At 41.0% G+C, this 27,485-nt stretch overlaps 2 protein-coding genes across 6 annotated transcripts in view; one reads left to right on the plus strand and one right to left on the minus strand.

The window, feature by feature from the left end:
* Positions 1 to 5,231, minus strand: part of LOC147138049 (uncharacterized) — a 28,744-nt gene extending 23,513 nt beyond the window's left edge. For 2 of the 5 annotated variants that reach the window (XM_086047908.1, XM_086047910.1), the window contains exons 1-3: positions 4,985 to 5,228; positions 1,215 to 1,368; positions 984 to 1,137 (exon numbers count right to left, since the gene is read on the minus strand). In XM_086047908.1, coding sequence (XP_085904034.1) covers positions 984 to 1,137; positions 1,215 to 1,368; positions 4,985 to 5,084 — 408 coding nt within the window. In that variant the 5' untranslated portion in view covers positions 5,085 to 5,228. Of the gene's footprint in view, positions 1 to 983; positions 1,138 to 1,214; positions 1,369 to 4,984 lie in introns of all 5 variants that reach the window. The other 3 variants (XM_086047909.1, XM_086047911.1, XM_086047912.1) reach the window with 3 other exon arrangements.
* A 1,978-nt stretch (positions 5,232 to 7,209) lies between these two features.
* On the plus strand, positions 7,210 to 12,746 carry tm4sf4 (transmembrane 4 L six family member 4). The gene is made up of 5 exons (XM_086048386.1): positions 7,210 to 7,774; positions 8,254 to 8,343; positions 10,121 to 10,260; positions 10,764 to 10,950; positions 11,107 to 12,746. The coding sequence occupies exons 1-5, from the start codon at positions 7,604 to 7,606 to the stop codon at positions 11,122 to 11,124; spliced, it is 606 nt and encodes a 201-aa protein (XP_085904512.1). The 5' UTR covers positions 7,210 to 7,603; the 3' UTR covers positions 11,125 to 12,746.
* The last annotated feature ends 14,739 nt before the right edge of the window (positions 12,747 to 27,485 follow it).

A 27,485-nucleotide genomic window follows, 5' to 3' on the forward strand; every position in this document is an offset into this window, starting at 1 on the left:
GGCTGACAAATTTTTAAAAAGGGCTGGACTAAGCATGGCGGGAAGTTGATTTTAGTCCGGCCCACTAATCGGCCCTCATGCGTGTGACGTGGTCGCGAGGCGGCCAAATTTAATCTCAGCCTACTCCATGAAAGGCTTCTTTTTAGGCTTCTTTCTACTCCCGCGTCGGCGTGATCGACAACTACCGCACTGATTCATATGACCAACGCCTTGTTCTGTTGCCAACAGGTCTGCAACACATGCCACGGACCCATCAGGAATTGTTGCTGCTCTGATCGGTCCATTATGTCACATGTTGCGATGACATACAGTTTCCCACAGAGGAGAGGATGCAGCACGCAGCTCGTTGCTGCTGCAAAGCAAACTAGTTTGGCAGTGGCATGGGTGTTGTCACATATGTGTATGTAAAGAAGCAACCCACCCACGTTCCCCCTTTGCAGCCACCTTCCAGATTGTTTTCGCAATACAATTAAATGCATCGTCTAGTCATCTCAGTCCCTTTATGGTTGTAGCAGGCACGATAGCCATTGTTGTCGCTGTCTTTTTGAAGCGACGCCCCCTGACTTGGAACCCAACTGTTTCAAAACAACTTGTGTCCATGAGTATAGTCAAGCTACGCGCAGCACTCAAGGATGACGCTGGCACATCAAGGTGGAGTTCATGCACTTCTACACCTGCTGTGGAGTGGTTTGCTGGGGCGGGGGTGATAATTTTTATGAATAAGGGCGGGGGGTCGAGGCCGGAAGGGTACCCAGGTCAAGGGTGGAGGGTCACGGGCGGACCAGCAAAAAAGGGTTGTGCCCAGCTCTGACTGTTTGTATCTTCTCCCTTCAATTTCAGTACACAGTTTACTCGAATGTCTGTTTGTTCGTTTTGGTGAGGTATGTCATTTTGTTGCAATGTAAATGATTATGTTAAACGATTGGATTAATGGCTCACTCACAGCTGATGCTATAGACAAACAGAAGAATATAAAGTCAAACCTTGTGACTACCAAACATCTGTATAGTATCACACCAACATGCGGGGGCCCCCGGCACTGTAACATTTAAAGCATCAAACACTGGAGGAGGGGCCTCAGCACAGTAATTGCGACCTGTCAGCAATTCCAGAGTCAGACCTTTGGGAGAACGACCACTGTAAAACAAAAAAGAGGAGTATGCCTTTAGTCCATATGATGAAGACAAGAAAAAAACACAAAGAAAATTTATGACCTGCCGTTCAACCCTCTGATCTCGCCAGTGTTGCCGTTAAAGAACAGGCAGAAGGCGTCTCCACCAAGACCGGTGCTGCACGGCTCTGTAACTGCCAGAGCTGCCGCTATGGCGACCGCAGCATCTGCAGCATTGCCACCGCGCTTCAGAACATCTGGATAAATAGACAAGCCAGTGCTTGTAGATCAATTACTGCACACCCAGGAGCCTATATCACTGCTATCATATTAAATTTGCAAATCGACCAAAGGGCATTGTTAAATGCTGAGATGAAGGACAATGCAGCAGCCTTACAAAACTTTCATACAAGCCCTGACTGCCGCCGCTAGGCTCTTGTTAAGATCTCAAAGTTTCAGTCAGGTCCAGTTCCGTCATCCCTTCAAAGGCTCCCTGTTAAATTTAGGATTCCGTACAACATTTTAACAATGACTTCGCGAGCCTACTCCCAACCTCTCCAAACTGTTTTTTTTCAAGCGTGCCTGAATTTCCTCATTCTGACCTTTTTTCCCCAAAAAAATATTAACATCGGTATTGTTTACAATGTGATTTGGTACAGCGTAATTTTTTTATTTTTTTAAATTCACATTTTTAATGCAAAACAAAAGAAAACACTCACGCACGCACGCACACGTGCACACACTCACAGATACAACTTTGTAAACAAAGGATTATCCACTTGTGATTAGAGTAGAACAGTAGGTCATAAGTAAATGCTGTCACACTTTTTATTCTTGATACATTTTAGGGATTTTAAATACATCTCAAATTTAATTACAAAAAAATTAAAGTTGGCTGATGATTTAAGAAGTCTTTGTGAACAAAAAACTATCGAGGCAGAGAATCAAATTATAACACATTTCTTTGTCATTGTATTGAAGAAAAGTTCCAATCGTTACAATGGCAACCTCTCCAACCTCTCTCACGCTCACCGCTCCCCTCCCGTAATGCATTCAAAAACCCTCGGAAATAGCATTGCTAAACAAAAACAGCAGGACGTATTTTACAAATAACACACATACAGTAACAGTAACCCAATCCGTTGATTTTGTAACTCTAGTGATGGGCATAACAGTTCTCTTAAGTGAACTGAATTTTTAGAATCAGTTGATCAAAAAGAATCGTTCAAAAGAATCGTTCACCGAATTGTATTTTAGTTTTCATGCTTTACGAAGTGCAGGCTTGTCAAATGAAGCGGATGACTTCATGTCTGGTTAAACGTTCTGTTGCGTTGAAGTAAAAACAAGAATTAATAAAACACTCGAGCACCAAAACAAGTTTTGAAATAAAAGTACAATTTAATAGCAAACCAACATTATGATGATCGCACCACATTATAGTTGCAGTAGACAGGGAGGATAATAATATTTAAGTGCACATATGTGTATTGTAATAAATGTTTTCAAATAAAGTTGTCCCATGTCCACAACAACGTCATCTCCCAGCTGCTGCAGACCGGGGCGCTTCATCACGATCTGGCGAGGGACTTTAAAGGGACGGTGGGGCCAAGATGGCCACGTTTTTACTAACAAGTTCATTATATATATTTTTTGATCAGGAAAATGAAAAGAGTTATCATTTTCTATTTTATCAGTAAATTTGGGAGAAATTAGGAAATAAGTGACTCTATGAATAACGCCCCTTGTTAATGAGCAGAATGGCCGCGCCCCCTACCGTTCTATCCTTGTTCGGCTGGAGTCACGGGATGAACCGATTCCAAAATCTCCATAGGAAATCATTGTACTTTCATTGCTTATAACGTAAAAAAACGGCGATCAATTGGTATCAAAATGTATGTGGATATCTCTACTAATGCCCACTTCAACATATCAAAAGGATTAACCTCTCCGTGGCTGATTTATATGAGAATGAGGAAATGTGGAAGTCAGCAGCGGTACATAGGCTGGAATCAGCACACACTGCTTCTTTGCTTAAAAAAACAAACAAAAAAAACCCCCCACTGCTTCTTTGCTGATCACGGTTAGGACGGGCGAAGCATAAACACCAGTTAGGATATTTACAGAGACTGAAGTGGAAATGAGACGTGCACATTTATTTGGATGAGGAATGCCCCAGATTTTCGGTTTACAACGCGCCGTCCAATTTGGAAGGTAACAGCCGAAATGGCACGTTCCTATACGGCCACACTCTCGGCTGTGCAGTCAGCCTCGCTGTAACTTTTCGTTCGCTGTTGGATGAGGGCTTTTGTCACTCTCAAGCCGCTTCACTCGGGCAGAAGGGGGCTGCAAGCAAAAAGCAGAGTCAACGCGCGCGACTGCTTGCGAGGCGACATGAAGATGCAGGCTCCACACGCTGGGCGGACAGTAAGGAGCTAATGTTGTTGTGCTAACACCTTTTGATTTAACGGCCTGAAGCTAGTTGTTGCTATTCCTTGTCCCAATCCTACCTCTAACCGGGGAGGGAAGTGTGGGGCTCCAATCTGCCTGCTGCAAGCCGCGTCTCTCTCCCTCCTGAGACACGAGTTTAGCGTCGCTAAATGTCAGAAATATAACCAGTCGGGGTTTATGTGCACATTCATGCTCTTGTCCGCTTCAGCTTGTCAAAGTGGAGGAGCAATCGCAACTGTATTTTTGATTTTGTGGAGGTGATCATGATGAGATCACGTTTTAGGTCAATAAATCGAAACTATTGTGCAGAACACTTTTATACTTTCACAGGTTGAAGTGGACAAGAGTAGTAATGTGCATTTGCATTTTGGTGGCAATCGGACACCGTTTTAGACAATAGAAATGTCAAAGCGAGCATTACCACCACGCATGCCTTCCTTGCGTGACGTTGACTGCTGAGACCGAAAACATAACATAAGCCCTTTTTGGGGCGTGGAAATTTGTCGTAAACCTAATCACAAAAAAAGACCATAAATCACTACAGAGTCTTTTGAGGTGGGCATTGTAGTACTAATGTCATTTTTACATGCAAACCTATTATATAAGTGCAAATGTTAAGCTCACCCAAGTGTCCCTTTAAGTTTGTCAGAGCTCTTATTTGTTTTCATGCGCTTGCCCCCGGTACTTGGATGGGCTTAACATTAGCCGTTAGCTTGGAGAAACTGATGCCAAAGAAAGCTTGTCCCCGCGAGCACGAAAGGAGTGGTGTTGGTGAGTGGTTCCTTCCTTGGCGAATCACGAATCATTCATAGCAAAATTCAGTTCACTCACTGACTGCATGGAGTTCTCGTTCGCGTGAACGAGAAATGGCTGAATCACTGAATTGTTGGTGAACGGGAAATGACATCACTGATTCCCGCACCGACCCGTGCACTCACCGAATCGTTGGTGAACGGGAAGTGACATCACTGATTCCTTCATGAAGGCCAATAGCGTGGCAGTATGTTCAGTAAATCCCACTTACATCTGACGTTGGCTGCTGATTGGTCGATCGCGAAGATTGCCAACATGCGCGTGGCTGAGCTCAAATGAACTGAGAAAAGAAGTGATCCATTCACTCACGTTCACTGAAAAGATTCGTTCTTTTTGAACGAATCGTTCGCGAACGACACAATACTAACTCCAATCCATTCCTCTTTTGCTCTAGCACAACATTTAATTGATCAGATTTGTTCTTTCATTTCAATTCATCTGAACTTTGGTTTTTGTCTTTCTTTGTTTTTGGTTGCTGGCCATTTCTGGACAATTTGCCTCTGTGCTTACTTTGATTTATTAAAAAAAACACTTCGTGATTAGTTCCATGTACACTGAAGTCTCTTTTCTAACAAGAAAAGCAGAACTCTTATGACAGCTTTGCAGACTCACCCAGACCTACAGCAGAAGCGAGGGGCTGGCTGGACGCCACGCAGCCGTGTAAACATACCACTGGCGACCGACGAGATGAGAAACTCAAGTCGGTGTCCATGCCAACCTGTCCTTTAACAACTTTGCAATGCAATAAAATTAGATGAAGCCGCAATGCAAAGGTACAGAGGCGAATCTGGTGTCGAGATGAGCCAAGGTTTATCGGTGAGCGTTCGCTTGTTCCTCAGACTCAGGCGATCGATTGTGGATCACATCGATGAGTTTAATCTGTTGTGAAATGAAATGAAACGTACCAAGCACAGTAGAATTCAAAGTGACACCTTGCAATTTATTAGTCGTTTGTTTTTACTTTAGTCTTTTGCTATATTCATTATTCATATATACGTTTGATATACTGTCTGTTTTAATTGCAACTGTTTTGGGTGGTTTATTTTCATCTTGCAATGTGTCTCTTTTTTTGACATACTGAAAACTGTAATTTATTTCAGAATGATAATTTTACGTGCGTGTGTGTGTGTGTGCAAGTGTGCTAGTGGATATCTGTCTTTGTGTATATTGCGAGGGAGGGATAGGGAAAGGAGGGAGTAGGTCTTCGAGCGGGTTTTCTTTTTATGTTTTATTTTCATGCTTTTTATTGTACAGCACTTTGAGTTGCATTTTTATGCGCGAAAAGTGCTATAAATAAAATTTGATTTGATTTAATTTAACCCATTAAGGCCTAAAGAGCCTGGTTAAACATCTCTCTAAAGCCTAAGCCTTAGGCCTTAGTAAGTCTGTTTGTGGAATCACCCTCGAATACCTGACGTTTTCCCGGAAATGCAACACCTACAAAATAATTCATCTCAGCCCCTGCATCAGATAGAAACACCATTCCGAAAGAATTTGAGAGTGTAGACATGTGGCTTTCACACAGGCCTGAGTTTATTATTATTTACTGTTTCAATCAAAAATGTAAAAACAAAGTGTCAGTCATGGAAGAGAAGCACTATTTTTAACTTTAAAAAATCGAGTGGTAATTACCATCCTCTATTCTGTTACAAACATATATCTTAATCATATAACACGTTTGACTGGTTCAAAGTCCACAAGTGCATTGTCTTTTTCACTGACGTCACTTATTTCAGAGCTCCCGCGATCATCTGCTTCCAAACTAAAATACAAATTATTATAAGTTGTCGTAACAACATATTTTGAGAACCTATTCAACAACTGTTGACATAATACAGAAAGCATAGTCAGTGAATAGTTAGAACAAATTAAAATACAGGCAACCTTTTGTTGCATATGGATCATTTAAAAGGAAAATCAACCCAAATACATTTTTTTCAAGAATGTATTCTTTTGCAGACCCACTAGTTGAAACAAGGCATTCTATTTAATACAGTTTTTGTGGAATATGACTTAAGCAGCAAAATCCACCCGTTTTTAGCCATCTCAGGGTGTGGCCATTTTGTCACTTCTGTCGAGTGAAAACATTTTAAAAAAATTTTCATAGGCCACATAAAATGATGTAGCGGGCCAGATTTGGCCCCCGGACCTTGAGTGTGATTTAAGTGATCGACGAAAACCTGATGTCAGCTGGGATAGCTCTGAACAGGATAAGTGCTAAATATCAAATTATGCATATATACAATCCATTTTAGGTTTTAGTTAATATCACCATAAATGGGTTGTTTGATACAGAGTTTGAGATTTGATAGCCAGATAATCTGCACATGAAGGAATATCTGAGACTATAAATAGTTTCATAGAATTTTTGTTTACATTTTTCATGAGGGGCTAGCAAATATAAAAAAAATATATACCCATGAATGCCATGGTGACACTGTGAGACATTACGACACGAGCCAAAAAACAATCCAAAACAGTGTTTCTAATTGTTCTACATAGTTTGCAGTCGTGATGCATTGCGTTGAAGTTTAATCCAAGACCTGGACCTCTCACTTTAATCAATAGGTTTAAGATAATATTCCTAGAGTATTATATCGGCAAGAGAGACCTCAAGTTTATCTGTTGGTCAGATCAATGTAACTCACAGTGAGGCATAGTGCCTGTGCTAGATTCAGATCAACCATGAAAGGTCCGCTTTATCGATCAAATGTCTTTCTTCCGTCCAAAAAGCAAATGGTAGAACATTAACCACGATATCTTCATTTGGGTTTCTCTCTACACACAAAGATACGCCAGCCTACATCCGGGGCTGGTGTGTTTTTGCATGAAACCGCCAGCAAGTGTATGCATGCCTGTGACTGTGTGTCAGTTAGTATGTGTGACCGCTTTATTGCAGCGCGCGGTTGTAAAAGCGTAGCAGTGATGTCACACGAAAAGAAAGGTGGGGAACTATAAAGGCTGAAATCGAGCATCCTCCATCCTGTGTTGAAGTTTACGTGTGGACATGGTCACACCGTTGAGGAAATATTTCTCTCTTGATATTTGAAAAGTTGGATTTTTAGGTAATAGACCAGCTCAAAGTTTCTTTATTATTATTATTTATTTTATTTTTTTACCTGGTTCCTTGTGCATAATATTCAACGTTGTCTGTTTTTGAAGAGCAAGGCAAGGTTTCTTCCAGCCTAAGAAATTGTAATTCCCGGAATTTGGGGTGGCAGGACTACCACAATGTGCTCCGGGGGCTTTGCAAAGTGTCTGGGCATCAGTCTGATGCCCCTGGCTATTGTGTGTGTGCTGTGCAACATCCTTCTGTTCTTTCCTGGTGGGAAGATCATAGACAGCGAAAACATCACTGATGAGGTGTGGTACTTTGGAGGAATTCTTGGCTCTGGAGTTTTGGTACGTGGGTTTTGAGAAATCTTTAACACCAATCCACTTGTAATATTTACATTTTATGTCAGAGGCGTCGTACTTATTGAGCTTCATCTTTTATCATTTTTTTCTATTGATTTATGTTTTGTACATGTGATCCAGCTTTATTTGAATTTTGGATTCTGTAGACCTGATCTTGCAAATTACTGTTGTCTGTCCTTGTGTTTCTTTTTGTTATATTTACCATTAATATAAATACTTAATTTTAGTCTAATTCGTGCATTACTTGGTACAAACATACAATTTATCATGGAGAATACATGTTTGAGCGTGCGTGTGTGTGTGTGTGTGTGTGTGTGTGTGTGTGTGTGTGTGTGTGTGTGTGTGTGCGTGTGTGGGTGTGTGTGCGTGTTAAACATTCTCAACCAAGCATAGGAAACTACTAACTAAAACTGCTACAAAGTGAACTATGTATTATGAAACAGCTTTGTTTTTATTGATGGCAGATGATTTTCCCAGCCCTGGTCTTTCTTGGTCTGAAGAACAATGACTGCTGTGGTTGCTGTGGCAATGAAAGCTGTGGGAGGAGGTTTGCGGTGAGGTGTTTCATGCTTCCAGTTCCGTCCATACAAATGTTTAGAGTAGTGAATCTGAAAAGTCAAGAGCTCATCTAAAAGACTGCAACCATTCATCCATTAGCCAAACTGCTTATCCTCACAAGGGTCGCGGGCATGCTGGAGCTTATCCCAGTTTTCTATGGGCAGTACACCCTGAACTGGTTGCCAGCCAATCGCAGGGCACGCAAAGAAAAAAAAACATTCACACCCACAACCAGGGACAATTTAGAGTGGAGTACCCGGAGAAAACCCATGCAGGCACGGGGAGAACATGCAAACTCCTCACAGGAAGGCCCGGGCCGGATTCGAACCCACGACCTCGAGAGGCAGACATGGTAACCAGTCGACCACCGTGCCATGTATATTTAGGGCTGTCAAAGTTAACGCATTAACTATGGAGATTATCCATCCATTATCGATACTGCTTATCCTCACAAGGGTCGCGGGGCGTGCTGGAGCCTATCCCAGCTGTCTTCGGGCAGTAGGCGGGGGACACCTTGAACTGGTTGCCAGCCAATCGCAGGGCACACAAAGAAAAAAAAAAACATTCACACCCACAACCAGGGACAATTTCGAGTGGAGTACCTGGGGAAAACCCATGCAGGCACGGGGAGAACATGCCAACTCCGCGCAGGAAGGCCCGGGCCGGATTCGGACCCACGACCTCGAGAGGCAGACATGGTAACCAGTCGACCACCTATGGAGATTAATAATAATTAATATCATTAATAATAAAAATTCAAAATTAACTCAGTTAATACGTTTTATTTACTTCCTGTAGCAGCTGTCCTCTGCTCACTGTGCAGCCAAACTTAGAGGAGAGTCATTGTCGCAAAGACGGACATTTACGTAGTTTTACTTTGAAAAGTTGCCTGACGGCTTATTGGAGAAATCCAAAATAATTTGCACATTTGCAAAGCCAAATTCAAATACCATATTAGTTGTACGTCTTTGGTGTATCTTTCGACTATTGTATTTTACAGGAAAAGAATCGTATTCAAGGATCAAAGAAAGCTATTAGAACAGTCTTTGAATCGAAATATAGTTGTTGTTTTTTTTCACATTAATTTCAAAATTTTACTCAAGTAAATATGGGTTCCAAGCTTTGTAAAAAAATTGTAGTTGAAAAATACTATAAATCGTGATTAATCTTTGAGTAATCCCCCCCCCCCCTTTTTATTTTATTTTCTTAAAGCAGCACTGGGCAGTGAATTGACCTTAATAAAAAATTTTCACAACTCTTGATGAAACATTGACTTTTGTCATGCCCTGGGGGTGTCTGTATCATTTTTAGTGGCACTGAGCAACTTTGAGGAGGATGGAAGCAACCCTGGCACACAAAAAAATACAAATGTCCTGAATTGCTTTACGGCATACTCACTTCCTCCTTTCGCTATAAGGACGGAAGTCAATTCGAACATCTACGCGCTTTTACTGGTGTCATGGCAGAAGCCCCTAAACAAACAAAAGTATTGTTTAAACAAAATTAGATTCATTACCTCATCGCTATTCACCTTTCACACAGCCACTGGAAATAGAAATGCAATTCAGTCCAACTTGCATGCCAGCGAGAGCTCAGGATTTCACGACACTAAGCGCTGGCGCGCACGGGAAGTATGGTTGACTCTTGTCAAAACACTACCGCTTTTGTCCAACATGGCGCTGCCATAATCAACAAAAACTGACACAGTGTTGCTTTAACAGTATGATTAACTGCTCAAATGTCAATTGTCACCTCCGTCTCCTTATACTGTAGATGCTGAGTTCCATACTGTTTGCAGCTGTGGGCCTTGTAGGAGCCGGTTACTCAGTCATAGTTTCAGCGGTTGCCATAAACCATGGACCCAAATGTCTCCCAAACAGCACAGAAGTGTGGACATATCCCTTCACCGATGGGTATGAAGTTATTTGTGGGATTAACGGTATATGGTGAATAGTTATTGATCATGTCGAATTCAGTCATGACTGCATATTACAACACAGACATGTGAGAGAATTACAGTACACTCTGTGAATGTGCAATATGTCATCCACATAAACATCTGATGGAATTTTTTTTGTTTTTTGTTTTTTTAAATGTTTTTTAAATTGTTTTGGGATTCTTCTATTGTTTAACTACTGGTAATTAACTCCAATGCATCAGTCGAGATGTAGTTTTATGTGAACTTAGCATCTTAAAAAAACATAATGATTTAGAAAAAAGTGCCAATATGAATGAGCTGTGAGTAATATTTGGGCCTTGGGCGAAGTCTGTGCTTTACTGGTAATTATACTCATTATATGTGGTCACGAGCATTGTGATAAGAATACACAATACAGCGAACACCAACTAAGTAGTATGTCAAATATTTTCTTCTCTCTCTCTCTCTCTCTCTCTCTCTCATTCTCCTCATCTGCAGTGACTACCTGACTGACTCAACTATGTGGTCTAAATGTATCGAGCCAGTTGATGTGGTGTCATGGCATCTCTCGCTGTTCTCTGTTCTGCTGGTCATGGGTTTAATACAGATTGTGCTGTGTGCTGCGCAAGTGATAAATGGGCTGCTGGGAGCTCTGTGTGGGGATTGCTGTGGCTGCTGTGGAGGGGTAAGTATGTTTTCATATACACTAGACAGTTCATATATTTGAAAGTATTGTTATTAAGGTAATTGTATTTCATCTTACCTAAAATGGTAACAGTATGCGGGTTTGTCTTTTTGGCATCAGCTCTTGAGAAGTTTAATCATGTTGTTTGTATTTCAGAATGATGGAGCTGTGTGAACAGTACTCATGGCCAAGAGCATCTTTGGGAAGCATTTTCTTCTGTATTTATTCTATCCTTAGAGATTAGGCTTTGCCAAAAAGAGCTACTTGATTTCAGTGTAATGTATGTAACAACACTTAAAAAAACAACAAGCTCGGTCGTAAGAATGTTCACCTGATGTGATCTACGTTATTTTAAATAGATTATTTGCTGTGCAATATAATGGATATTTTTGAAACAATGAAAAAATAATTTTATTTTTAGCTGCATCATGCATGACTCTCCCAGTCACAATAGCCAGGCCGTATGACATAGCACATACAGTATTGGACTGTCCCCTGGTGTTCTCTTTTGGTGTTGCTTCTATCATTTGTGAGTGTTTGCATCCAATGGAAACAAGTGACAAAGCACCTGTAATTTGCACAAAATAGAAAATATTTTACCATTAATTTTTCACATGTTGCATCTCAAATGTGAGCGTGTGTGTGCGTGCGGGTGTGTGTGTGTGGAGGGGGTGGGGTAGTGCAGTCACACCCTCTTCGTATTTTAATACCTCTATGATATAGGAATCTTTTTTTAAAAAAATGAGCATGTTTATCCGCGGCATAATATTTTGATCCAGCTTTATTATATCTAATAACAGCAAATTCAATCCAAACAATCAAAGATGGCTTTTGCGCCCCTAAATGTATTTTTGACGCTGATTAAAAAAATCTTTACTTTTCCCCGCAGCACATTAGGTTTTTGAGATATTTTCTTTTTGTTTGTTTTTAAGTATGACCGACAAAAGCTTGCACAATACGTATTTTACTTTTACTATTATAGCTCTGACGTTTCAGAAAAAAATTCCACCTGCAGCTGAACCAAACCCTTAATTCATAAATGTTACTAAATGTATTAGATTCATTTATTATTATTATTATTATTATTAAAACATGAGCTAGAGAAAAAATGAGGACAGAGTCTGAATCAGCGCAAAAAAAAACCAACCTACAAATGTTTAATTGCCATTTAAAATTTTGGTCAAAATTTGTTGACTAGTGTTATTTGTATTGGGATATGGGAAGTCAGTGCACAATATTGCATTGCTATTAAATGTTAAGAAACCATGAAGCAATTTAATTGTTTTTTAATTAAATTGATGCATTTGCATGTAAAAGCTCAGTGCATGTTCAAAATATTTAGAATAAGTGAGCAAAATAGCTACAACTAAATTAAAAACTTTATTTACATACTTCTGAATTTATAAATTAGCTTTGCTCTTCACTTTGATTAATACTTAATTAATGATCATAATTGGCGTTAGTTTTCATTCGTTCTTCTGTTGGGAACTCTGTTTTTGACAACCTGTTTGACACGAATGTTTGTACAGTATGTGACTTCGGTGTGCCACCGAAAGCTAGCACCGTTGATGATTGTCATTCAAATAATGAAGATTTTGGGCTGTCAGAGGTAATTTTCAACTTTGCAATGAACAATTAATTCAGTACTGACGAAAATGCGCCATGTGTACGGTCAAATCGTTTAAAAAAACGCAGGCAATTGAAAACATCATGTTATTTAAAACATGCTTAAAATTTGTATGTGATGTCTGCCTGATAAATAAAGGAGAATAGGAAAGGAGGAGAATATTTGAAGCTTTTTAATGTGAATGTCAAGCAATTGTCAGATGCATCATAATATTATTTTATTTTGAATGAACAACAAGTGTCTACACACAAGCTCTGTCTTGAGTCAATATATTCAATGACCACGTTTGTACTGAAATGTCTTTATTAACTTAAACACAAACATCTATTAAATAAAGTAGGGAAAGGCAAGTACGTGTCGAAAAAAAACAACACTTTAGCAACATGACCTCACAATGATTTTCCTCCTCAATGATGACGGCACCACAGTGACCAACAAATGTGTACACTTGGAAAAGATGCTTCACCCTGACTATGGTAAGTTACACTCAAAAATAATATTTTAAACTTTTGGGACAAAAGTGTGTATGTGAAGAGGGAATTACTTACATTGAAAGAGGAACAATGTCTGAAAAAAGTGCCATTATCAGGTCATATTAGTTTTAGTATCATAAGGTGCTTTTTTTGGTAAAAAGAAAAAAAAACTTGTGAGGCGACAAAATAGGTCCCTCACCTATAGTTGTATAATCAAACAACAAAAAAGTAAATAGACTTTCCCAAGTGTCTTTGTCAACAACATATTTAAAGGGATGGTTGGGCTAGGGATGTGCGCAACTGGTCGTTTAACCGTCTATTTATTAAACGTTTGGTATTTTACTAGTCGGCTAAACGCGGCATTAAGTATCACGCAACTTGTTCCACAGAGCAAGAGAGAGAGATAATTGCTCCCACCCCTAAAAAATACTATTTTTTTGTGCAAGCGTTCATATTACATTAAAAATGCGACCTCTGTCTTGTCTGCCGTATGAATACATGCGTCGTCAAAGTAAGCCGTGGCTGAATTACTACGATCGCCATAAATGTCCACTTTATGCTTCACGTTTCAAGTGGGATTAAATTAAAGTAAAATAAAAAGTCAATAGTGTTACTCAAAACAACTTTGCAGATTCGATCCCCCTGCTCCCAGCAATTTCCCTCCGCCTGCGTGGAGCGCATCTTGGGCTTGTCAACTAGGACAACATATGAAAGCGACCCAGGTCGCATTTGAAAAAATCGTTATTGAGCCGTTCGGACTGTCATAAAAGAATCAGATACAGGTCGCATATGGGCAAAAAAATCCGATCTGGGTCGCATTTGCCTGCGGTGTGAACCTAGCCTAACATGGTGCTAGCGAATGAGAATCTGCTGGACTGGGAGTCGGTACCATTACTCATTACATTATTCATAATAAATGCCATGCATTGCATTGGAAAATGTATCAGAAATGTATTTCTCTTTCAATTGTTCACTTTTATTCAGTCAGTTGTTGTTACATCAATAGAATTTAAATTAACAAACTGTCCTGAATATTTGGGCTAAAATAGCCCTAAAGACACACAACATTTGTATTTTAATCTTTGAATTCAATATGTATTAAAATTCCAGTTTTCTTCCTTATAGACTAAATTAGTCGAATATCCCATCCCTAGGTTGGGCCATGGCCATGTTTTCACTAGCAATTTCATTTTATATATTTTTGGATCGGGAAAATGAAAAGAGTTGTCATTTTCTATTTTATCAATAAATCTGGGAGAAATTAGGAAATAAGTGACTCCATGAATAACGCCTCTTGTTAATGAGGAAAATGGCTGCACCCCCTACCGTTCTATCCTTGTTCGGTCGGAGTCACTGGAGTGACCGATTACAAACCCTCCATTGGAAATCATTATACTTTCATTGCTTATAACGTCCAAAAACGGTGATCAATTGGCACCAAAATTTATGTGGACATCCCTACTAATTACCACTTTAATGTATCAAAAGGATTAACCTCTCCGTGGCTGATTTATATGAGAATGAGGAAAAAAGTGGAAGTGAGCAGAGCGACATAGATTTATGCTGGGATGAGCGCATGAGTAGACTTGCACATTTGTTTGGATGAAGAATGGCCTCAGTTCTTCGACCTACAACACGCCGTCCAATTTTGAACGTAACAACCGAAATGGTGCGTTCCAATGCGGCCACAATCGGCTGAAAGCACATGCCGCTCCGCGATGTTGCGAATGTTCAAGACAGCCCCGGTGTTCGATGAGGTCTTAACTCACTCTCACACTGAAGCTGGTGGCTGCAAGCGGTGTCGGGACAACGCACACAACTGCTTGGGAGGCAACCCCGTGACATGAAGATCGACAAAGGCTGGACGGACAGTAAGGAGCTAATGTTGTTGTCCTAATGCCTTTTGTTTTAACAGCCTGAAGCTAGTTGTTGCTGTTAGCCGTGCTGTTATCCTACTGTTAGCCGGGGAGGGATAAAGATCAATGCTTGGCTGATGGCTGCCTGATGCTCGCTCCCAGCCATGACACGAGTTTAGCGAAGCTAAATGTCCGAAATATAACCAGTCGGGGTTTGTGTGTGCATTCATGCTCTTGTCCGCTTAAGCTTGTGTAAGTGGAGAAACAATCAATTTTTGATTTTGTGGAGGATCATGATGAGCTCACGTTTGCTGTCAATAGATCCAAACCATTGTGCAGAACACTTTTATACTTTCACAGGCTGAAGTGGACAAGAGTAGTAATGTGCATTTGCATTTTGGTGGCGATCGGTCACCGTTTTAGACAACAGAACTGACAAAGCGAGCAATATTACCATGCTTGCCTCTCTCCCGTGACGTAGACCGCTGAGACCGAAAAAATAACAAGCCGAGCGCCAAAAGGGGACTCGCCAATTTGTCGTAAATCTAATCACAAAAAAAGTCCTTAAATCACTACAGAGTCATTTTAGTACTGATGTCATTTTTACATGCAAACTAGGGGTGGGCGATATGAGCAAAAAAAATATCTCCATATTTTTTCAAAAAACTTGATAAAGATAATGGTATTCGATGACGATATTCTGCAAAAATATTTTAAATCTGCGCTTGCTTCACAGACCAATTATGGATAGACAGCGTTTGTGAACATCTCGTTTAAATTACTAAATACAGCTTCTGCAAAACATAATATTCGACGAAAATATTTAACAATAAAGAACAGAAAATTATGTATAGATTGATTTTTGAGAATATTTATGTCATTTAAATGTCTCTGCTGTTATTCTATAATAATGTGACATTTTGAGCTGCAGTAAATACTGCTGTACCACTGCCAACTACTAGAGGAATCAGAATGAGAAAAAAGGTGTTAACTACAGCAATCAGAATGAGAAAAAATGTATTTGAAAATGTATATGTGACGTGTGACGGAAGTGTCACCCAGCGAGATAAAAAAAAAGACATCATCATAACAACACGCATTCTCATACATTGGCTACCGTATTCAGAAGAAAGTTGAATAATAAAACTGCAATTTGCCGAAAAGTGCATTTTCCCACTCATTCATCGCTGTGATATGTAGACTTGTGACTTTATTCATGTTTGGGTGGCATCACACTAATAAACCATCGTAATTTGTGCAACAACATGCCTCGGGAATACAGGCTAGTTATGAATGATGCTGACTAAAAGCGTGTAAACTGAATGTTAACCGATCATCCAGGATGTCACGTTTGACTTTGCTCGCTAAAGTACTGAGTGTGTGTGTGCGTGCGTGCGTTTATATTTGTTGGTTCAACTCGGCGACTGTTTTCTGAGTGTGTGTGTTTAAGCTTTTGTTTAGCGAGCTTGCGCGGTCGCCAAGTTTTCCTCGTAATCCATATGGCTCGTGGTGCAACAGAATTGCCCTTCACGGTGACCGTTTTGGCACATCCAATAATGTTATTCCCAACGACGTCAGTCTTGTCAACCCCAAACCATTTACAGCACATATGTCAAAGTCAAGTCCCCCGGTTTTCTACGGCCCCTGGGATGATATTGCTTTATTATTAGATCCGGCCCGCAGCAAGCCGGTGTGTGTAGCGGATCTGATCAGGTCCTTCGCGCGTGTCACGCTTTAAAATATATTGTAGCGTCTTCCAAGAACACAGACGTAGTTTAATCATCACGTTTTTATTAGTCCAACCGTCTACTGTGGGCCGCAGCCGACGCCAATACAGTATGACAACCGTTCGGTCAAAAAAGAGCAATCGCTCTCCTGTTCATCCTCCGCTACTCTCGCTCGCATGCCCTCCCATCCAGCGACCCGCACGATCCATTTATTAACCTCGGAAACAACATAATTTGGCAAGACACAAATTCGACTAGAACACAGACAACCCAATTCGTTACACTATTTCTGTAATATATTTCATTGCAGAATCGGATTTTGGTGAAAACTTATTTGGAGTAAAACACACTTTATTAAGAAATACTCCATGTCAGAAATCTCACGTTGTTTTATTATCAGTAATTGTTGGCATATGATAAATTCTTTGAGTTTCGATGTAGTGCTGAAATGTCCCACACTGTGAGCAGGCATTGAACGCTACTGGAGCGCTAAGTGTTGATAGTGAGGGATGTGGTTCCTTTTCTTTTTTCCTCCTTTGACCAAGATAGCTATTAGTTTGTTTGTGCCAGCAAACTCAGTAGTTGCAGATTTCCCGTGTTTCACCACGTTTGTTGTTGTGTGTAAATGTTAAAAGATGAGTTTAATCATTTAAGTTCGTGTCTGGTAACTACTGTACATAATGGCCTAGATATGTTCTCATGAGTGATGTCACGTTGATGAACACTAGTTAGTTATTTCGGCTAGTATGCTAACTATTCTAGTGATGAAACGTGTGAATGTGTATTTTATGTATTGTTTGGCTGTTTAATTACTTAATACAGTGAATTGTAATGTTTAGGCATATTGTTAACTAATGGATATGCATTGGATGATGTTGCTAGGCTATTCTTTGTCTGTGTTGTTGCAGACCACAATAAATAGACACGTCAAGTGGAATACGGGCCTGTGTTTTCTGACAGGATCACCCGCATTCATACCATGCCACTCTAAAATAGGGTCAGCTGGAGACATCATACCAATCATATGATCCTCTCCGTTTTACTTCACATTATGTACAGTACACACAATTTTGCAGTCTGAGTCAACCAGAAAATTGTTTCCAGTTTAGAAGGAGAAACGCAAACAGAAGTGACGTACGAGCTGCCTCGCAAAAGTAGCAGTAATGTACTTAATTTGTTTATTTAGTAACTCCGAAGATAAAAACACAACAGCCAGGGGGGTGACAAACATAGAGGCAAATAAATATATTACAGAAATATGAAGCGTGACATCATCAGCAGGCGCGAAGGACCCAATCCAATCTGGACATTTTTAAAAATTTCAATGAACATTCTATCAGTCCGGCCCTTGGCTTGTCGCAAATTTTTTTATTTGTCCCTCCGTCCATTTGAATTTTACACCCCTGATTTACAGACTACGAACGACATGGATTCGCGCCTCGCTATGAATCCCTGCTCGACACTCCTCTAAATTTGAAAGATGCTCCGCTGCAGTGCGGAGTCACGTGACCGGGTCCTGCCCGCTGATTCGGCGAATGATTATCACTTCCTCCTCCACTGCAGTCAATGCACCCTGATTTTCAGCATTTCCTCATACTTTAAGGCGGTCGACTGACTCGAGTCGTTATGCTTTTAGAGGCAGTTTTACTACTCGATAATGTAAAATTACACATCGTGAAAGCAAGATTGATATCGATAACGATATATATCGGTCACCTCTAATGCAAACCTATTATATAAGTGCCAATGTTAAGCTCATCCAAGTGTCCCTTTAAATGTTAAATGTCAGTGAAAGCTGACCAATGCTGTGCTGTGACACTGTGGATGAGTTGTAACCACTATTTAAAATTCTAGAAATGTTTGCCAATATGAAGAGATATCTTGAGGGGAAAGTTATTCATACTAGTACAGTATTTCCGTTTTTCCGATCTTTGAAGACCTTGTGCGAATAGGTGCCTTAAGCCCATAGAGTGTATAAAAAGAAGTGGATAGTTTTTACAATCAAAGTGAAATTAATTAACCCTGCTTTTGTTTTAGTAGCCATAGAGGGGCAGCACTTCTATTTCAATTAAGTAATTCCAACTCCATTTGATTTACTCTTGAAATGCTTGTGTATCTGTAATTAGACAAGTCAAGTCAACGCAACAATGTTGATTAATTATTTTTCTTCATTTAGTGCCCTCTATTTGTTCTATTAGCATTTAGACTGTTTTTCTGAAAAACCTTCTGCGTCGGTTAAATATTACCGGTAAATTAAATTAAAAAGTTCCATTTATTTGAACTGATTGTATCCATTTTTGCTTACAATTGAAGTACAGTATTTGTGGAACAGGCCTTTCTGTGACCTACATAGCGCAACAAGCATAAAGAAAAAAGAAATGAATGAAAAGTAAGAACTAGACTGACCGACCATTTAACGGCCTTTGGAGGTTTTTGAGTTAAATTGATGATTGAGTGTGGCACCAGGTATCTTCAACACTGACCCTTTTCACAATATTCTAATTTTCTGAGATTGTGATTTTTTAAAATTAGTTTTCAGATATAATCATCAAAATTAAAAAATTATACATTACACAAGTTTGACTTTTTGAATCGTATTACTGAAATAAATCCAATTTTTCACGACATTCAAATTTTTTGACAAGCACCTGTACATTGCTACTTGCCACCACGCTCCAAAGAACATTAGTGTGCGTTTGCATATTTCAGCCATGAGGAGGCAGAATAGTAGCAGTCTTGTGACTCACCTTACCGGCTCACTGACTTGTCTTCCAAGTGTTCACCATAGAAGGACATGATGGTGCAAAGAGCAACTGGCTCCTCTGGCAAAGACATTGCAGATGATGCCATGCTAAGTTCAGATATGGTTATGGAAAGAAAGCCTCAGAGAGACGTTGGGTTTGTTGTCATTATGCAGGCAGCCATGGAGCTCGGATACTTTCCTGATCTGCCTTGGAAAGAATGTCATGGAGTCTAAACCTGAGAGACACAAATGTTTCAAATCAAGAGGAAAATGTGTCTATTTGAACTAGTTGGGAGGTGGGGGGGTGGGGGTGGGGGAGCGGCAGTTGACAAAGACATGCCTATTGTCCAGTCAAATACTGTACATTGCCCAAAAGGATCTGCTCACCTGCTTGAGCTGCCAACCCACAGACACATCTTGGACTAGAGCCTGCACAGATAATTTGCTTTCAAGCAATCCAGCATGAATAAGGCGTACTGGAGTCATTACATTAAGATTAGTTACCCTCAAAACTAAATTTGGTTAGAAATGAACAAAAGTTCAAGAAAGTATCCTTTGTTATTACTAGGCCACAGTCTGTTCTGATAAAAAGGGAAAAAAAATGAGCTGCTACATCATTGAAATGTTAAACAGAAATTGAATTTGAATTAATAGGATTAGGGCGGCACGGTGGTCGACTGGTTAGCATGTCCGCCTCACAGTTCAGAGGTCGCGGGTTCGATCCCGGCTCCGGCCTCCCTGTGTGGAGTTTGCATGTTCTCCCCGTGCTTGCGTGGGTTTTCTACGGGTACTCCGGTTTCCTCCCACGTTCCAAAAACATGCTTGGTAGGTTAATTGGACACTCTAAATTGCCCCTAGGTGTAATTGTGAGTGCTGATGTTTGTTTGTCTCCCAATTCGGGGTGTCCCCCACCTACTGCCCGAAGACTGCTGGGATAGGCTCCAGCACTCCCCGCGACCCTTGTGAGGACAAGCGGTAGAGATAATGGATGGATGGATGGATGAATAGGATTACCATGAAGAGTGCAACACAATTAATTTAATCCAAAATTGTCAATGACATTTATGCTTTTCATGGTAATGGTTAAATAAAAAGTCAGTGAAGATAAACAAGAAGGAATCGGAGTGAAACAGGAAAAACAAGTATGACATGATCAACAAACACAATGGAAAGGACTGGGCTCTGTTTGGCAGTGTGTGTAAATTCTCAATTGGTAATGACATTGTTGACATTAACATACATAATACATACTTACACGTGCAAATGCATTTCAGAGCACATTAATAAAGAATTAATAAGTAAATTCAAATGGCAACATTACACAAAGGAAGGCCAATAAGTCATGACAACTTTATATACACGCATGGACACCCTTCTGTTGATGAAAGAAAAAGCCTCACTGGTCACAGAAATTTCGTGATTATGACAAAAGTTAAAATAAATAAAAACCTATTGAAAATTAGCCAATGAGAATTGGTCATTGCCTTTGGATTGTGGTTAAAGAGAATTATTTTAAAAAACAAACTTTTGAAACAGGCCTGGACAAAAATGATGGTATCCCGAGAAAAACTGAAAATAATTCGACCATGGGGCAGTGCTTCTATATTGTTTTCTCTTATGAACCCCCAGGAAGAAATATTGAGGCGGAGCAACCCTGGCACACAACAAAATACAAATGTCCTGAATTGCTTTATGGAATACTCACTTCCTACTTTCGCTATAAGGACAGAAGTCAATTCGAACGTCTACGCCAGCGGTGCCCACACTTTTTCAGCCTGAGAGCTACTTATGACAGGAACGAGTCAAAATAATCTACCACCTACTAAAAATGTAAAACACATTATTTATAAATATATTGAGAATTATTTTTATTTGTACCGTGTATGCTGGTGTACCTTGCATGACTGCATCAACCTATATAGCACAGTACAACAACAAACATTTTTTTGTAATTACCTTACTCTGATGACTTGCACTGAATGGAATCAGCCAGGGACGCATCGTCCAGACAGTAGCTGCTGATAGCCAGCCTCAAACAGATTTGCAGCAACAACAATCGGCCCATTCGCTCCATTCGGCGCTTATAAAACAAGTCAACTTTTTTGCACACTATGCTAATGCTAACAATATTGCTGTCTTGGTAAAGTTCAAGAACTGTAAAAAAAAATAAAAGCCGCCGAGTGAACAGGACGCTGTGTGGCTGTGTGTGACTTAGCATGCCTGATCCTGATTGGCTGCCGCGAGGCAAAATGGCAAAAAAGTTACTTGTTTTATGCGCCAAATGGAGCGAATGGGCGGGTTTTCGGTGCTCCTTTCCGCGTCCCACCACTCCAAACGCATCATTCGCGTCGCCCCACACCCAACCGTGCCCGACCGCACGAACCACATTGACTCCAATTGAAACGCGCCGCCAAAAACGCTCCCAACGCAGTTGGTGGAAACGTAGCAGTTCAGTAGTGAGGACGGATGAGAGGCTGGCAATCTACCCACAATGCCTTTGCGATCGAGCACGATTGACGTAATGTGCGCCCCTGGTCTACGCGCTATTACTGGTGTCATGGCAGAAGCCCCAAAACAAACAAAAAAACAAAAGTATTGTTTGAACAAAATTAGATTATTACCTCATCGCTATTCATCTTTCACAAAGCCACTGGAAATAGAAATGTAATTCAGTCCAACTTGCAGGCCGGCAAGAGCTCAGGATTTCACGACACTAAGCGCTGGCGCGCATGGGAAGTATGGTTGACTCTTGTCAAAACACTACCGCTTTTGTCCACATGGCGCCGCCATAATCAACAAAAACTGACATGACAAAAACTGTCTCACATTGTTGCTTTAACAGAGGGGTACCAATATTTTATCCACGTATGTAACCTCCCAAAATATGGCAACTTTTTTGATACAGCTTTTGCATCGGACCTCATTAGATTGTACAGGTGTACCTATTCAAAAGTACAATACAGTATAGACATTTAAAACTCTATTTATGATAAGCTAAAACACAGTATGGCATTTGTCACAGGCACCCGTTTCAAAGATGAACAAAAGGATGTGTGTTGTGGTGTCGGTGTTCATGCTATCAGTTGTAACCATCAACCTAGTTAATGGGAGTTACCCAAGAGAGGGTTTTAGCAGCTTGACAATGTAAATCCTTCATTGATCGCCTGCAGCAGTAATGATGGGCTTTTGCTACTGATGTTTTTCCATGGTGGCTTTGAAGGCCTTAACACGAGGCCAAAGGTCAGATTGTGGCAAATTCACTATAAAACTCTACAACCACAAAGGAAACGAGGGGAAATCTCCATTGGTGGTTGGGAGAGCCCTGCAAGCTCACGCCGGTTCTTCTTTCAGTAAACAGAGAGCTTTGGTTGCCTGGTACCGCACTACTTCATGCTGGACACACTTTGGCTCCCAGGGAATGTAAATCCTCTCTCGCCCTGTAATCTGTAATCTTAGCTCAAATGCAGCTCAGTTGTGTGGAAATAAATCATTACATTCACAAGGGTGCACAAAAACAAAAAAGCTGAAAATATACACTTAGATGATGATGTGAGTTTGGAGAACATTGACGAATGAAAACATTGATAGAATGCTGTTTGAAGCAGAGTTAAACAAACGCAAAACTGAGATCGGACTATTTGGTGAAAAAAACAACAACATGCAGACAGAAGCTCCCTGATCCATGGTGCCCTCTCTTGTGGCCCCTCACTGAGTGGAGGCATGAAGGAGGCCTTGGGAAGACATTTCAGTCTGGAAATACATCAACTCTTGATGGATGCTACATGACTAATTTCAAGTCAAGCCGTATTTTACTTGAGTGGTAGCTTTCCGTGACATTCCTTCAGGATGTCTAATGCCAGAAAGTTTAGATGAGTTGCATAAGTGACCCCTTCCGAAAAGGGGCTTGTGTCCAAGTACATCATTTCTCGAGCTCCAAAGTCCAACACTATCTGTTACGTGCTTTTTGCAACTAATGTTGAGCAAGAGACGGGCTACACCTTGGACAGGTCACCAGCCAAGTGCAGGGCGGTACATATAAACATGTAACCATTTATACTGGCAACTATATACCGTATTTTCCGGACTATAAGTCGCTCCGGAGTACAAATCGCACCAGCCATAAAATACATAATAGAGTAGAAAAAAACATATAAGTCGCACTGGACTATAAGTCGCATTTTTAAGGAAATTTATTTGATAAAATCCAACACCAAGAACAGACATGTCATTTAAAATTTAAATGACGAACAATTTAAAATAAAAATAGAATAGAGACAACAACAGGCTGAACAGTATGCTTACATTACATTACACAACACCCCCCCCCACCACCCGGAAGCCGAGTTGACTCCATTGCGTAACGCTGATAAATGTGTCCATATAAATCAAAATAATAAAATTGTGCGCTTAGTACACATCATTTCCACCTAGCTACCATCGTAACATTTAGCTTACATTCACACATGTAGAATTACAAGAAAGTTATGGTAATGTTAGGACTGTATGTGAATTTTGGGGGGATTCACCGGAGCGCCTCATCCAAACAGTCACTCGATTCAAAGAGCGTGATTGGACACAGTGATAGGGAACAACGTGGTATCAGTAGCACTCCAATCCATTTCACAGAGCTCAACAACTCGCTCAATCCCGGCGCGTACACGACCACGAAGACAGCGCACATCTGCTGCTAGCCGCTAACAGCTAACAGACGCAGAGTTAGGCCTGTATGTGAATTTGGGGGTGATTCACCAGGGCGACTCATCCAAACAGTCACTCGATTCAAAGAGCGTGACCGGACACAGTGATAGCGAACAACGTGGCTACCGTTAACGGCTAACAGACTCCAAACGTCTCTCGTTAGGACCCCTTAGCTGTCCAACAATATGCCCGACATAAATCAACGTAAAGAAAGGACCCATTATTCAAGCAATTCAGGACATTTGTATTTTATTTTGTGTGCCAGGGTTGATCCCACCCTCCTCAAAGTTGCTTTGTGCCAGTAAAAACGATACAAAACCCCCTCAGGGCATGAAGTCCTCCTACCTCGTGTGTTCTGTCAAGCAATCTTGTCCAGGTGTACCTCGTTATTTCATCAGCTTGCTTGTATTGAGTTCCCTTTCAGTCTTTGTTAGTTCATTGTTACTGTTGCTGTCACATATCCTTTGTCATTTTTTTTGTAGTGAAGAGTTTTTGTTTCCTTGTGTTTCTTTGACACTTTACTTTTTGTTGGACTTTGTTTATTTATCATTTTGATTCGTCCCCTGTGTGTTTTTTCCTTTTTGTTTTGAAAAAAAATATTTTAGGGATGAGATTTATGACAAATTGCCATGCCCCCTTTTGGAGCTGGCTTGCTTCTTTTTGCGTCTCAGCTGTCTACGTCACAGCTGGTAATATTGCTCTGTTTGTCAGTTGTGTTCTGAAATGGCGACCAATTGCCACCAAAATTTAGATACAAATTACTATTCTTGTCCACTTCAACCTGGAAAAATACAAACGCTTTCTGCAAAATATTTTGGCTCAAACGTGAGCTCATATTTACAAAAAAAACATGATCACCTCCACAAAAGAAAAAAAAACATATTCCTGTCGCTTCTTCACTTACACAAGCTTCAGCTTGAGTGGCCGTCAATTTCGGATGAAAAACTTCATCGAGGAAGAGGCCGAGTCTATAGCCAAGCGTGGCCATATTCGATGTGTCATTTCCGGATGATAGCGAGCTGCACGACAACCCCCGGTTGTGTTCCAAGTTGGACATGGCAAAATCCAGCACGGCAGCGCCCGTCCCTGAGGATATGCAGTGCAGAAATAGGATGGATGGATGGATGGATGGACAGACTGAAAACTTAGAGCGGCCATATTGCTCATTACCAGGATGCGGTTCTGAACTCGTTAGTTTTGTACTGATATGTCCAAAACAAATTGATAAAAGTTCAAATGCAAGCTAATATGATAATATCATTTTCCATATTTAAAAAAAAAAAGCATAAACTGGGCTTGTTTTTGAAAAATGAACCGCCCTAGCTGGATGAACCCTTTAATGCTACCCCACACATGGCAAAGGTTTGAAAGTTAATTTGGCTTCTTAGGTTCCACTATACTGTACTAATGGATTCTTACGGTATGACTTCAAGCTCCCAACATTGTGTGTAGACTAGAGTCAAAAGAATTGGGCTACTCATGCTCATTGGGGTCTAATGAGTTTACAAGCTACCATTAAATACATCAATTTCTTCCCTAGGGTCTGAATGTTTGCAGGTGTAGTGAACCATTACTCCACATGCTCATTGGATGCTAAAGCAAAAACCATTAGCCCCATCTACGCATTTATTGCGGAGCACATGATATGCATGTTTTTAACAACAACCAGGGACAGCCCTCTGGCCCAGGCCTTGTCTGCCATAAGTGGGTCGGGCCAGCGGAATGCCTTCAGATCAGTGAGTGTGTGTGTCACAAAGCGTGCTTGTCTTTGGCTAACAGGGTGAAAGAGGGGCAGTTGAAAGGTCCCCTTTCACTCCGATACTCAATTAAAACCTAATTGGTTTGGCCCGGGGTCCACATGGCCGCATGTAACACAGCGACGCCCCATGCTCCCATGGACTTGTTTGCCATTTTCGAACGCCACCCCCTTGAAATATGCCTTTGATGTGGAAATGAGGTCTTAAGCATCAGGCTGAGATGCTATTTTCCTCATGAATAGGGTTTGGAGGGCAGACTTTCTTACGGTTCATTTGACTAACAGATGAAGTCAGCACTGATAACTTGACCTGGACAGATCACAAAAGTCAAGTGTGGTTATGAACTCACATGAACTACAGAGCCAATTGTCTTTGAAATATGTGTGCATGGCGATGAATGTGCATCTGTCTATTCATGCGTCCAAGCGTAGTTGACATTTCTATGAGCTGCATCAGCAATGCAGAGGAAACACTTCATCAAATGTAGGCGATATAGGGACTGTAATAACTTAAGCAGAGCTGGGCAGCCCGTCCCTGGGCCGGACCGGTCGGACCCTCCGGCCCGGCCAGATGCCCATTTTTGGGGCGGGGGTGGGACGGCTGACAAATTTTTTTTTTAAATGGCTGGACTAAGCATGGCTGGAAGTCGATTTTAGTCCGGCCCACTAATCTACCCTCATGCGTGTGACGTGCTCGCGAGCCGGCCAAAAATAATCTCAGCCTACTCGGTGAAAGGCTTCTTTTTCGGCTTCTTTCCACTCCCGCGTCAGCGCAAGCGACAACTGATGTTATAGGGATTGTGGTATTGCCCCCCAGCACCCCCGCCCCCTCTTGTAATGGTATGCCCCAGTTGCAGGTGGGAGGCGCGGATTACGTGATGTGACAATGAGGAAATACAAACACGCTGGAACGCACGTTGCTGTCTCACGTCTCTTCTTACTCAAACAACTGCCACACTGATTCACATGACTGACGCATTGTGCTGTTGGTGACAGGTCTGCAACACATGCCACGCACACATAAGGATTTGTTGCTGCTCTGATCAGTCCATTATAGCACATTTTGCGATGACATACAGTTTCCCCACACGTAGAGGATGCCCCACGCAGCTCGTTGCAGCTGCAAAGCAACTAGTCTAGCAGCGTTGTGTGTGGAAAGAATTTACTCACCCACGTTCCCCCTTAGCCGCATCCTTCCAAATCGTTTTCGCAATAAAATTAAATGCATCGTCTAGTCATCTCGGTCACTTTATGGTTGTAGCAGGCACGATATCCATTGTGGTCGCTGTCTTTTTGAAGCGATGCCCCCCGACTTGTTTCAAAACAACTTGTGTCCACGAGTATATATATTATTTTCATTTTTATTTATTTATTTATTTTATTTTATTTTTTTTAGCATATTCAAGATGCGCGTAGCACTAACTCAAGGATGACGCTAGCACATCAAGGTGGAGTTCATGCACTTCTCTGGCGTCTTCCCTATTTCCGGAAATACGCCATAGCAAACCAGCTATGTATACTGGTTTGCTGGTATGCTTTTATTTCGAAGGTCGGGAAGGAGGGGAAGTATGGGAAATAAATAAGTAACGTGACTACGACATCTGGCTGGCTGTTGGGCCCAAATAATTATACATTACAACAAATCCAGCCCAGGG

This window comes from Filicampus tigris, chromosome 12 (genome assembly GCF_054856515.1).
Source record: "Filicampus tigris isolate MCC_2025a chromosome 12, RoL_Ftig_1.0, whole genome shotgun sequence".
Lineage (NCBI taxonomy): Eukaryota > Metazoa > Chordata > Actinopteri > Syngnathiformes > Syngnathidae > Filicampus > Filicampus tigris.